The 13,919-nt window shown below is 41.2% G+C and overlaps 1 protein-coding gene across 1 annotated transcript in view; it reads right to left on the bottom strand.

The window, feature by feature from the left end:
- Positions 1-2,750: 2,750 nt before the first annotated feature.
- SYT1 (synaptotagmin 1) overlaps positions 2,751-13,919 on the bottom strand; it is a 353,854-nt gene continuing 342,685 nt past the window's right edge. The window contains 2 exon segments of the mRNA XM_049792446.1: positions 2,751-5,552; positions 10,368-10,501. Of these exon segments, the coding sequence (XP_049648403.1) occupies positions 5,346-5,552; positions 10,368-10,501 (341 nt within the window). The 3' untranslated portion in view covers positions 2,751-5,345.

Here is a 13,919-nt window from a genome sequence, read left to right as displayed (position 1 = left end):
TGACTGAAATTAAATGTGAGCTGTCAAACTGATAGGACTGGTTCTGTCAGAAGATGAAACTGTTGGTTTGGGCTTTTTTGGTCTAAATGGTTGTTCAAAATCTCAGTATGTTACTGCACAGTGCCGGCATTGAACAAAAGGACTGTACTACCTCCTCTCTCCATCTTTACCCCAAAAGCCTGGAAGAACTGTCTTCACTTCCCCAACTTATTTGGCGTCTTAATAAGCTCCATTAAGGACGTCTAGATCATTTGTTTGTAGAACTTTATTTTTTCATGTTGAATACAGCATAATCTTGAAATAACTCTCTTAGTACGGTTCTTGTGTCTGAAAACATTGCTGCAGGCGTCAGTCACAAAGTATTACATAAAGTCTTCCCTGTTCTGGTTTGTCACATGCTTTTGGAACTGCTTTCTGGTGCAATGTTAAAAGTATTTGCTATATTGAATAGAAAAAGATTTACTGTATGTAAGGTAAATGTAACTAAGACTGGGTAAAAGTTCTTGTGGTATGTATAGAAAAACTCTTTTCTAGACTTTCTTTAATGCCTGGATGAACAAGTGTCTGAACTGACACTGAAAATAGGGGCTGTGTGAATTTGGCAGATGTTATGTTCTGAAAAGCAGGTCAGTATCTATATAAGAAACTGAACTGGCAGCCTGGAGTAAAATGCTAATGCATAAATAAATAAGGGAATTGAGTGTTAGAGTAATCAGGAAATATAATGTTCTAATTCTTGCTTTGCATAACTAACAGGCAATTAACTTTCATTGACTCATGATGTGAAAAGTGATCGAGAGATGTAGATCCTTTGCTTTGGTAACAGTCTGTCAGTTGGGAAGAATGTTTTTCTTGACAGTTGATTAGAGGTTACATGAGCTGAATAAAATCGGTAATTTTTGCTGCTTTTCCCACTTAGTATAACAGCTATTATGTGAAGCATTTTTCCTAACATTAGTTGTAATGACTGGCTTTAACTGATTATCCTTGTTGGAAGAACTTTTTTTGATATTGACAAAGATGTCATTTTGGTATGCTCAAGATCTGCAAAAATGGCCGGAGCATGTAGAACCTGGATCAAAGTATTTTTATTTATTGACTTTGATAGATTTGGGTCTGCTCTGAAGCAAACTGCTTCTCTGAGGGAAGTATGTGCTTGGTCTGATGATGCAACATCTTAGATGGCAAAGGGAGCAGCAGCATCTCATACCGCCGTGATGTGGCACCTGCCTTTATGGGGAACCACACTGCACCATGGAGTGTTACCTCAGCTCCCGCACGCCAAGCAGGCATCGCCTCACAGCAGATCGGTAAAGCTGCAGACACAGACTCTACTCAGTCACAGTTTTGGAAGAGTAACTAACTGCTCTCCAAATCGCCAGGAGATGTCGGCCTGCTCTTGCTCGCTGAGAGTGGCATCAGTCCATTTGGTGCTCATTGACACTAGACGATGGGGGGGGGGGGGGGGGGGGGGGGGGAAGGAATAGGGCGCTTTCTGAGCAGTGGGAATAGGGAAAAGGGTCAACCCTGAAAATATTTACAATGAGCTCTAATTAGTAGTAAGGCCTCTTTTAACAATGGCTGTGGTTAAACTGGTGCGTATCAATGTGGTTCCTGAAAGGAATGGGCATATTTCTCTTGAGACTGGGCAAAAAGCAAGGCGGTGTGTGTGTGTGTGTGTGTGTGCGCGCGCTGCTGTGGAAAATGGTCACATAAAACAAACATGGCTACCGGTTTGGGTTTTTGGACGAGTTTTTTGGTGTTTTTGTGTTTCTGGTTTTTTTTTTTTGCCTTTTTTGTTTGTTTGTTTTTTTGTGTTTTTGTTTTTTTAAGCTTTTAAGACAACATGTTTGTCTTCATAGGCTCAGGAACTTAAAATGTTTCATAGCACAATGTTTTAAATCATTTTTTGTTTGTGGATTCACTTCTTCCCATACCTCCTCCCTCTGCCTCTTATACAGTTTAAGCTTTTGTTTAATGATTTAGTTCACATGAGGCTTGATTTTTATGGCCAGCTTAGAAGTAGTTCTTGAATGTAGGTTAAAATACACCATCTCCCTCCAGAAGAAAACTTCAATCATGGCTCTAACACAATTGGCTTGAAGAGTACTGGTGTGTAGGTAACTACTTGCAGTTTTTGTCGTGGTATAGAAACTAGTCCATGTTTTGATAGAGAGTGATGTTTTTGGAGGTGAAAAATCAGGCTCTTGGGGAAACAAGGTAATAGTTCTTACTCTGCAATAGAGGTGGAGAATTCCTGTACTGGAGCGCTGCTGGCTGTGACCACCTTAAAGCAGATCACACTGATGAAAGCAGCTTTTCGCAGCCCCTTGAAAAGTGCTGAGCTATTACACTTGCGATGATACTTCAGAGTTTATGATTGTGCTGAAGTCCTAGACTGAAATGTCTTTTCAAAATTTTAGATCAAAAGAGAAACGCTAGAACATCAACAGGAAATAAAACATTTTTATTGAATATCTGTGTAATATGTATGTTATTTTAACGACAATTGGAAAACTCTACTGTGGGAAGTCACTACACAAAGTGAAACAAAATATAAACCACCTCATCAAAAATGAAGGTAAAATACGGCTAAAGTTGTCAGCTCGCGGGCCACGAGCGATATGGCAGGATAAAACACCCCAAACATTTCTACAAGATACAGAGAAAACCCACACAGAGAAACACTCAAGCAGGCAGTAAATATACACAAAGGCAACTAGGATCTTTCTACAGCATCAGATTCTAATACTTCACACAGCTTTGTCAGAAAGGTACATGTGGCTTCTTTGAGGATGAAAATGTCATCTTGGTCACACGGCAGGTTCAGTCTCTTGAGAATCATCGTACCTTACAAACCAGTTCTATGGTGACGTGTTTAGTCTGGCAGTGTAGGAAGAGAAAGCATTAAGAATACCTTAACACAATGAGTCAGTCCTGGCAGTTTGAACCTGCGGCTATCCTGAATGAACAACTGAAAGTTGGAGACCATGAAGCTCTTACGCTGGAAAGCTGACTGTCTACTTCTTTGGTGGGGTTTGGTCCTTAAGGTTAAGATTTTAAAGTATTCCAGCTTGATGCTTTGCATGTATGCGCCTGTTTCTATCAGAAAATGTCTCGCTTGTGTTTTTTCCGTGTTTCATGTAAAAACCAAAGAAAATGGGTCTTACTAGTCTCACTTTTGGAGGGGGGGGAAGAGATCCAGCCTTTTATTCTCCTTCCACTTCTTTGCTGCTTCTTTTACCCTCCGTGTACTGAAAACATTGGTGCTGGGCCATCATGGCACCGACCTCTCAGGCTGTCACGCCTCTGCCAGCAGCAGAGCCTCGAGGGAGCTGTGGAATTCAGTTTTCAGTACACAGCTGCCTGATTACATTCGTCTTTGTAACTTCTGTTAAGATACAATTAGTAAGAACGTTAATGGTTAATTCTCATGCCTCCCTCCAAAAGGTGTAGCGTTTCCACATTTTTGGGGTAGTTTGCATTGCTGAAAATAATGAACTCTTTGAAGCATTATAAATATATTCACAGCTTGGAAAGATAAGCGAGGGGCCTCAAAGGACAGTACACGAGATAGAAGTGATGCCCTAACTGACTTGATGAGATGGTACAAGCGGAGATGACATGCTGGCTAGCTGTAAGATGACTATCTACAGTAAAGCGGCGGGGGGCGAGGGAGGTTGGAAATGTAGAGTATTGCACAGGGCTTGACAAAATGCTGCGTGGTCAACCCATTCAATAGAGCATCCTTGTCCCCTGCATAGCTCTCCAGTTCTAAATTGGTCCGTAATAACTAGAACTGCTTGTGCTATGCGTTCCTTCGGCAGTGCAGTAGAAGGGAATGGCAGTATTATTACAATATCACTACGGAATAAATTGATTGCTATCCACTGAGAAAACTACATTTCTAAGCACACACGGCAGTCACAGTGATACACAGAGCAGTCTTTCAAGACTCTTATGGAATGACTAGTAGCTTCATAATAGTGCCATTTACTACATAATAACATTGAAAACATTTAAAAACTCCTCCTGAAACGAGCATCTAGTATACAGAAGAGGTTGCTTCAGTTTTCTAGAACTTGTTCTTTGTTTTCACTTTTTTTTAAAGGACAAATTAAAACTTAAGTATAAATAGTATATAAAAGGTCACTAGCTGTTCTCTTTTGGCTTACTTTGAAGTGCATTTAGAACTATGGCTAAATTTTGTCATCTTCTGATGGGATTACAATACTGTCTGTTTACCATGAAACTATTTCGTATAATAAACTCACACGGCTGTGTCTAAAAAATATTCTGCATTCCTTCTAATCTGAGTTAGTATAATAAAATATTTTGTTACAAAGTCTAATGTGCAAACTCATTATAATGTGAAATCGTGGATGGAATTCACAGTATGCAAATTTTGTATAAAGGTGATAACGGAGAGCTACTCTTGTTTTTGTGGCAGCATTTCCCTACTGCTGCGTCTCCCCCCTCCCCGCCCCCCCTCCCTGCACAACCTCTGCAATGGTCTTTCTTGGTATGTTCGATGAAATCGTTGCCTCCTATGGAACTGCTTCCTCAACTTTCAATCTAAAGCCATTTCAGTCTGTTACGTGTTTGCTTTGGAATATATACAAAAAAATCATGTCCTGGCTTCTGGCTACATCTCCTTGAGGTCAGCCACGGAGCTGCTCAGATCATGCTAAGTTGCCTGTGAAAGAAGTCTACCCAATTGGATTTGCCCCTCCAAGATTCACTGTGGACGTGTAGCGTGCTATTAGGATGGTCCAGTTGAAAGCTCAGATTTAAGTTGTCCTTTAAGATGTCAGTGTAACACTACTAGTGCCTTACAAGTTGGAATTTTTTTTCTGGAATGCAGACGGTACAATAGTTACCCTATAATATATTATCAGCTCTCCTATATCTCAGTCAATTTACATAATTTAAAATAGAACATCTTATTAAAAACATCTAGATATACACAGATTAGGAAACGCTTACAACATACAAATACACAAACTAGAAATAAATTCTCAGCATACTGGTGTATATATACAACTGTGTGATACAATAAATAATTTCTGTCATGCTCTATCTACACATCATATTGCTTAAAAGAAGAGTAGATCTGGGGGGGCAGTGGTGAAATGAAGCGCCTTTAGAGGGCTCTCTACATTTAAATTTGTGCAAATTAAAACAGGAATTTAAAAGTACAGCTGATCTGTGTCAGGACCACATGGCTGGAAATGAAAGGACCCATATTACTGAGGTATTTACAGATACTGGCTAAAGAGCACTATGTGGGCAAATGCAGAAAGGCTTCTTCTTTTTTTCTTCTTCATAATTTAATTTAATTTATTTTACTTCTTGACTGCCAGCATGGCATCTACCTCCTCCTCGGGCTGTAAGGTGTGCCACTGTGCAATGGGCCGCCGAGGGTTGGCCAACATGTCTGACCAATGCCGCAGCTCCGCTCCGGTGCTGTTGTAGCCCACAAAGACTTTCCCGATGGCATCGTTCTTGCCAATCTTGTCATAGTCCAAAACAGTCACAACAACTTGCACTTTCTACAAAGAGAGAGAGAAAGACCAGTGAGCGTGACCGCGAGGGGAAGGCGGGCAGGGATGAATCTTGGGACAGACCACAACAACGGACACTCCGTGAAGGGCATAAGTCGGTGACAGCCGGAGCAGGTTTCCCCAGCGAGCACCAAATTCAAACTGTTGTCTTTCTTTGATTCCTGTGAGATCCCCAAATACAATTAAGTTCACAGCCTCCCTGTTAACTTGAAACTTGCCCCCTTGCATCAAAGAGCTTCACATGGGAATTGAGGTTGATTTTTTTCCTTTAACAGATTAACAACATATGGATTTTTTGGTTGTTGTTATTGAAGACTTAGACTGCTGGAAGGCTGTAGGGCTAAAAGGGAGATCTTAAACAATAATGATGTGTTAAATTGCACTACTTTTAAATTAGCTTAAGTAAATATGTTAGCAGTTAAAATTCAGAAACGGCTCTACCCCAAGTTAACATTTGCAATGTCATACTCTATTCTCTTAATCGCTTTTCTGCTTCTAAACAACTCTTACCCATCCATCCTGCATGCTAATCAGTTATTTTCAGATAAGTTCAGAAGATAGCCCTTATGATTACTATAGGCATAGAAACACACACGTACTCAGCTCTGCGTGTGCATGTGCACACGTGTAAGCATGTGTGTATACTGCGTAAATTCTACGTATTTATAAAGGGAGTCTAAGAAAACAAGCTGCATGCTCGGGGGGTTGGAAAGAAGTATAAATCCCGCGGTCTCGGGGCTCTGACGCAGGGGCGTTGGAGTGCCACTTCGGCCGTAGGAACAGTGACCTCTGGCAAACGGGGTTAAACTATTCCCACAAAATCTGTGCAAGCCCATCTGTCACAGCTCATAGACAATTTTCCATTCACTTAGACTGGGGCACATTGGGAGGCGATGTTCAAGCCAGGCATTTGTGTATGCATTTGCGTGCACATGCACGCATTCCTCTCCTTCAGGTCATTAATATTTGTTGAAAGAGCACAAACAGCTATTCCTTCAGTCGAGTGGTGTTCTTCCCCAGTAGCACCTAAGATAGCAAAATCGGCCCAAGGCCGTTAACAAATTGTAAACACTTCTTCTTGGGGAGCTTTATTTTTAAAGATGAACATACAGTTCTTTTCCTGATTCCTTTCTTTCCAAAGATGAACATACAGTTCTTTTCCCGATTCCTTTCTTTCCCATGATAACTAGACACAGCTCCTTATTACAGTCTGAGTTTCCCGAGTTGGAGGAAGAAATTCCCTGAAACAAAATTCTTCCAGAAAAATCTTTTATTCTCAAGCACCAGGTTTTAAAATTTAAGGCTTTAAATATATGTACGATCTGGCTTTCTTACTAGAATGATTAATTTCAGTGCTAGTAATAAGATTATCTTTTAAAAGTAACTGACTCTTTCAAGCATATCTGCAAGACCAGGCTCATGAGGTCTATTTTATAGAGTCCATTCCCCTACAAGATTGTACAATTCACTGAGCCAGAGAAAGAGATGATTCCAACAGGCACTAAAGTATTTATATAGTTGCTGATGACAAAAGTGTACATCATCTCCCCAGAGCACTCACAATAAAAGGCAATATCCTGAAGCAAGTATTTCTAGATGCCAAAATGATGTTTCAGTGTTGCTGTTTGCAATACACTCACTTCTAATGCTGATGGTACCTCCCCAAATGAACATTTCTATTTTAGATGTATGGTACAATCACAGGTCTAAAAAGCAAGCACGAGACTATTATTTTACAGTACAAAAAAAAGTTGCCTGCTCTATCTAGAAGCTTGGGGGCTAGTTACTATTGATTTTTTAATTATTATTAATCATAAGACAACAGCGAGCACTGTAGACAAAAGCCCCTTTTCCTTGCTCTATAAAGATGCAAGCACAGCTAGCCGAGATGATTAACTCCGAGATGATTTTCACCTCGTGGTCTCTGGCTTAAACCTACAGACAAATGTGAGCATCTCTTTGCGTTTGTACCATGTATTAAAGGAACAGCTGCACTGCAAAACCCGGGAGGTGCTAGTAGAAGGCACCACCTCTGCTAATAAACACCTGGATTAGCAGTTTCCTGGGCGTGATGAGGCGTTCTTTGGACTGCAAGGGCCTGGAGATCTTGCTACCTACGGAGGCAGTCGGTCTTGCACGTGGCAAAACGTGCTCGATCTGCCTGCAGCTACAGGATTTGACTTCCCCCTGGGGCTCTGCCATTACCCTTGAAGACATCACTTACTTTCCCTTCAGAGCCAGAATCCACAGTCACTACTAAACGGTTGAAAATGTTAATGTTTGGCCCATTTTAAATTCCGTAGCTGTACTGCTATCGAGCTGCCTTCCCTCCACAAGCTCTCTTGTCTTCACTCTCCAACAATCAAGAAACTTGTATAACCATTATTTTCTATTTGACTGTGAAAGTTTGCTTAATGACTTTTACATGAATTACCCAAAAGTCACAGTGATTCTTACCATATTAAGTCTAAATAACATTTAAAATGTGTTTTTCTAATGATGAAATCACTTCAGTAGCCATAATGAAATAAGTTCTAAATATAGTCCTTTGTAACCAACTCTAAAATACATTGGCATATGACCAAAGTCCATAATTACAGATTTTAAATTGAGGCTATATACTGAAGTAAATAGCTATAAAGTCATTCTTATGAACTTACCCCCCCCCCCCCCCCCCCAAAAAAAAAGGGGGGGGGGAGGCAAAAATTCAAAAATTTAAACATCTAAACTACAGTGCTTTTTAAAGTCCCTATATCCACCTTACAAAACTGACTTAGGATTAGAAGGCAAAATGGCCAGGTACCTACAGAATGCAGCTAACCGTGCCAAAACTCAGATCTGATAACTTGGAGGTGCCCATTCCAGTTCCACGGTCCTGCCCCTATTTGGAAATCAAGACATTTGTTGCCTAAATTGCCAGAGAGGCTCAATTTGATTAATCTTTTTTTGCCTCTGGGTCTTCGATGCTTGTTATGAGATTGTTCACAAGCACGCAGACCAGCTTTCATTAAAATCAACAGGAATTGGGTCCCACTGGATTTCCCACTTTTTGATTCCTACAGTCCATAGACACCTGTACATGCTGTGGGACACGAAGAAACTCTAAACAGGCTAGTCGTGCATCCAAGTCACTGTTCCTACTGCCTCACCTTGTCTAGTTTCATCATCTTTATCAGTACCAAGTCAATAAAAACCAAGCACACAGCTTTAGTTGAAACGTAGAGGCCTTGGCTCCTGGGCTTCTCTCCAGTACAGCTGCGATCAAAATCCATGATAGAGTCTCAAAACCCACAGCATGCTCTCGTCTCATCAAGAGGGGGCTCCCAGTTTGGCCCAGGCCATTTAAACCCATTTAAACTACATGTAGCACGGCACCTAACTCATACCTAGACCTCTCGCGCAAGCCACAAAAGGATGTATTCCCAGACTATCTTAATTATGGTCATTCAAACCGGGAGTCCCCTGAAAGTACACTTTCTGTGCTCAGCTCCACCCAGAAAAGCTGTTGTCTTGCTTAACACCTCCACATTCCGCGGGCTCCACGGGTGGCTGGGAAGCCAGCATGCAGTTCTTTTCTCTTCTGAGGATATTTAAACCAATACATCTTCCCTGCCAACGAACGCTCTAACAAGTGAGCAAAACAATGAAATAGTTTAACACTAATGGTTAAGGCTTTAAAAAAATGGAGGAGGCTTGTCCCGACTGACCTTTATGTGGTTTAGATTACCTAGATGAGACCAGAGACCAAAGTCTCTCCAAGTGAACCACCCAACTAACACATGATCCACCATCTGCGGCCAACCATATACTTATTTATGCAGAAATGAGTGTTGCGCTCCCAGCACAAGGCATGGGCACAGGTGATGAGTACTTGCTTACAACAGTGAAGATGCAAGTTTAAATTCACTTGGACAGGAGAGTGAATTGGATGCAGGTTTCCCACACGCCTCCTGAGATGGTTAAGAAGAGCCTACCTCTTGTGAGAACAGAAGTAGTTAAATCCCACTCTCATGAGCGAGAAATTATTTGCCTCCCAGTAGCCCCAAGGCAGGTAACTGAGCCCCTGAAAAGAACGACCCGATGCCTTGTCCTGGTATTTCCCACTGCTAAAGCAGGTGACTTCCAGCTCGCTGTGCTGACTTCTGAGGCCCCTAATTTTAGGCACTGAACTCTCCAGTAGCAGCACCTGAACAACCGCTGGAGCCCCCCTGAGGTGCCAAGAGAACAGGTACTGCAGTACTGACCCTTGAGATTCTCAAATATCTTTTTTTCTAAGGGATGTAGGAATCACTCAAAAAGTTTTCATGGTGTGGTTAATGACTGAAAAAAAGTTGTGATTGAATTTTGCGTTTTACTTAAGAGGGATGCTGCAGTGCTTTTAACAAACAGGACTGATAAATGCATAGGGAACACAAATTTAACTGATGATGCCAATTTATTATTTCAAATAATTTGGAGAAAATTGCTATATATGCCTTTTCTTTTATCCCTATACTTTTTTTGCTGGCACGTTCCTTTGCTATCTCCCTGTGGACTACTTTTTTTTTTTTTTTTCCAGAATCCATTTCTGTTAACAGAAAATGTCAGTTATCCATTTCTCACTGATGAATCAAAGCTTCATAAGTACTGTGCTTTTTATCATTTCCCTCTTGAAGCAGTCACACTCATCTAATGTGGCACAGGGCTGGCACCTAGGTGCTAATGAAGGCACGCACATGTGATAATTAACAAGATTCCTGTTAAATATTTATAAGGGCTGAGAGATGGAATGCAGAGGGAAGACAAAACACTGTTTGACATTACCTGAATTTGCTCGAATGGTACTTCAAAGCTGAAAGACTCGTTGTAGTAGGGATTCAGAGTGTTCTTTTTAATCGTAGTCTTTTTCTTCTTCAGCCTCTTACCGTTCTGCATCAGATGGATCTTCACATAGGGATCTAAGTAACCAAGAGAAGAAGTAGAGCTAAAAAGGGCAGATCAGTGTGTTTTCTACAGATTTTAATCCCACACATTTAAGAGGTGATGAAAAAAAAAAAAAAAAGAAAAACCTTTAGCAACAAACAGCTTGTATTTAAACAAAGTCCTAATTTCCACTATAGAAAAACTCCCATACAATTGCAAAGTGTTGCTGATGGAAAAAGGTACAAAACATTTTTACATTATCTCCTTCACATCATGAAGGAGGGCTAAATTCCCACCTAACTGTGTTCCGTAGCTCATTAATCAACCTGGAGATGTTTTTTCTTTAACGTTATTTATTTACTGCAAACATTTCTTAGCAACAGGGCTATGGGATGGTTTTCCCAAGAGCCAGGGCACTGCCAAACGCACGCCACGGCGGCACGGGACTCGGGTGGCCGGCTGCTCTGCAACCGCCCGGCAACTCTTGACATCGTTCCTTTTCCTTGGGCAGGAGCGGCACCGCGGTTTTTCTGTCCTCCGACCTCCCCGGTGGGCTGCGACTGCCGCAGCGCGGCATCCGTGGGTCTGGTGTACGGCCAAGGCGGCATGGCAGGGAGAGACTTTGCTCCTTAAATACCAGTCCTCTACTTAAGTGCTACGTGCAGCCAGAGTACAGTGCAGGCCACAGTATCGGTATAAATTATGAATTGGTTTTGCCACTCTCTGCTGAATTCCCATTGTTATTTTGTACGACTTCTGGTGGTGAAGTAACAGAAATGATTTGGCACCTAATCAGGCATTCCTCGCGCAAGCAAAACTCTCATGGATGTTACTGCCGTGAAGCGGTATCTCAGTGGTTACACTTTCAATGGAAATTTTGCCTGCTTAAAAGAACAGCATTGTCAGTCCTTAACCTGTCACAAGAGCCACGTTCCCATTTAGAGAATGAACTAGGCAGTTCTTCCACGGTGGTGTTAACTAGCAGTACCTTCACCGACCTCAGTTATTTTTCTTTTTAGACCTACCATGAAGCACCATTTGAAGTTTCTCAAGCTCATCCTTTTCAACAACCTATATGGTACTGTCACTAAAATTCGGGTAGGTACCTCTCTTGGCTTTAGGCAGCTGAACTGTGATGCAGGTCAAGGCAAGCCTTCCCTCTAGTGAGCTGGCAGCAGCTATAGAAAGTGCCAGCCAGCCACAAGTCATCTGTGGCATAAATTAAGAGAGCCTGAATGCAAACTATCAAAGGAAAGGGCTTCTCCTTTCTCTCCTGAGAAAAGGGTGGTGCTACAGAAGAAGAATGAACACTGAAATTAAATATTATCACTACGAGCAAACCACGCTTTATGACTCTGCAATGAAATTCAGAATGTTCAGAATGTCTTAGAAGAGTAATTGCATTCTGCTACAGTCAAAATATGCCTTCGTGTGGAAGACCTAGGCATTAGGGACAGTTAAGTTACTGGAGTGACTTGATCACGGTCTACAGTACCTCTGAAGGGAGCATAATTTTGGTAGTAGATGCTTCAAGCCAGCAGGCAAGGGTATAATAAGATCCAATGGCTGTGAGAAGAAACTAGATAAATTCTAACTTAGAAACAGGCATGTACTTTAGTAGTAAAACAGCTGGAATAGCTTCTCAGTGTTTGTGGTGAACTCTCTATTACAGAGGGTTAAGATTCCTTCTCCCTCAAAAGACTCAAGTTCAAATAGAAATTAAATCTGGGTAGGTTTACGCTCGAGGCTAGACAGGGGATTGCAAGGGTTCCTTTTGGCTGCACAATGTATGAATTAAGGAGTATCATGTGAAGAGCAGAAATGCTAGCAAAAAGCCAACAGAGGTCTATATCTTTTTGAATACCGAGTTCCGCATCACTGCATACACTGTTTTGAAGGTAGAAAACAGGCAAATCTGGACGCGTTCAACATTAGTTGATACTTGAGAAAAGCTGATCTACCTCATTACGTTCGCTGAGGTTCCATGGTGAATGCACAATTGTTTTAACATGAAAATGACATCTTAGGTATAGCTAATATATAGTAAGAAATTTCAGTAGTCAAGGAGCCAATGGTAGAGTGTTAAGACATGGAAATGAGATAAAAATATGTTAAATTGTAATTTGAGTAACTACAGTGAACTGGGAGGCTAAAGAGCACAGTAATACATCATTATTAAGGGGATTAGAACTGAAGAATTCTATTAGAATAAATGCAGCCGATATAAGCCAATCCATTACTGACCTGTGCTTGTGCATGGACAATATACACAGATTTGATGATTATTCATATGCCCATAAGGAACTGTACAGTAATGATTTAAATAGCAATGCAGATATACTGCTATCTTGATAAACATTCTGTATTTTGGAGAAAAATATTTTTAACCGAGAATTCAAGAGTATGTGAATGCTCAGGGTCTACATGTACATCCATATTAAATGATTTGCTTCTATTGACTTTCTAGATTTTCTATCTTCATCCTACTATTAGAGCAAAATCTGACCCCAGATAACTCACGGCCATGGGACAAGGCCCAAAAGCTAGGTTTCTGTGGTTTCTTTTTCGTGTCCTAATCAGCTGCTTCTGTTTGTCTGTCTGGGGATTTGACTTAGGCTCAGTCAAATGCCAGCTGTTTAGTAGGAAAGATCCAAGTGGTGGCAGATTGCCACTGTAGCACAGAACTGTCAGCGGCAGAGGTCCCAAATGGGGCACAGAAGGGGGCATAACAAGTGATGCAAGATCCTCATTTTTTTTCATCCGAGGGCAAAATTGTCATGCTAATCCAAATACAAATCGAAAGTCACCTAACTGAAATCATGTTCCTTCTCTTCTAGCTTCAGAGGAAAGTATTAAATAAGTTTACTCATCACATAAACATTTCAAATCAGAACAGGGTGTCCAGCTCAAGTGGATGGGCCATTAGAGATTTTTAACTGAGTTTCTCATTAGATTGTACAACCACTTCCTATTTCTTAAAGTATCCCGGTCTTACCTAGTTCTCCCCTCTCGTCATTCTTCTGTGTCTCATATGAGCCCCTCCCCACCACTGCATTATCTCCAGTTACTCTCTCCCATCTCCCACGACATTATCCCTAACTCCCTCAACTCTCCAATAATCTATTTGCTTGCGATCTGCACGGACAACCTGACACCTAAGCTCAGTCTTTCTTACAACTTCATGAATAAATCTCAGAAAAAGACAGATTCTCTTCCACCAAATAACAGAAACTGAACTGCTTGGAGTCAATTATTGGAAGGAGGGAGGATAATCAAAAGAAAGCGGAACCTCTGGGAAGTGCCAGTCTCCAGTGATTTTCCTGAGATAAGGTTTAGTGCTAATAGAAACATCTCCTCTCTCTATTTGCAACATAACCTCAGTGCTGGCACCATTACTCATGCTGAGTAATACTTTAATATGTAAATAGTCTCACTGAATAAGTGAGACTAGTA

Source organism: Accipiter gentilis, chromosome 34 (genome assembly GCF_929443795.1).
Source record: "Accipiter gentilis chromosome 34, bAccGen1.1, whole genome shotgun sequence".
NCBI lineage: Eukaryota > Metazoa > Chordata > Aves > Accipitriformes > Accipitridae > Astur > Astur gentilis.
This window is presented reverse-complemented; position numbering and strand designations above follow the sequence as displayed.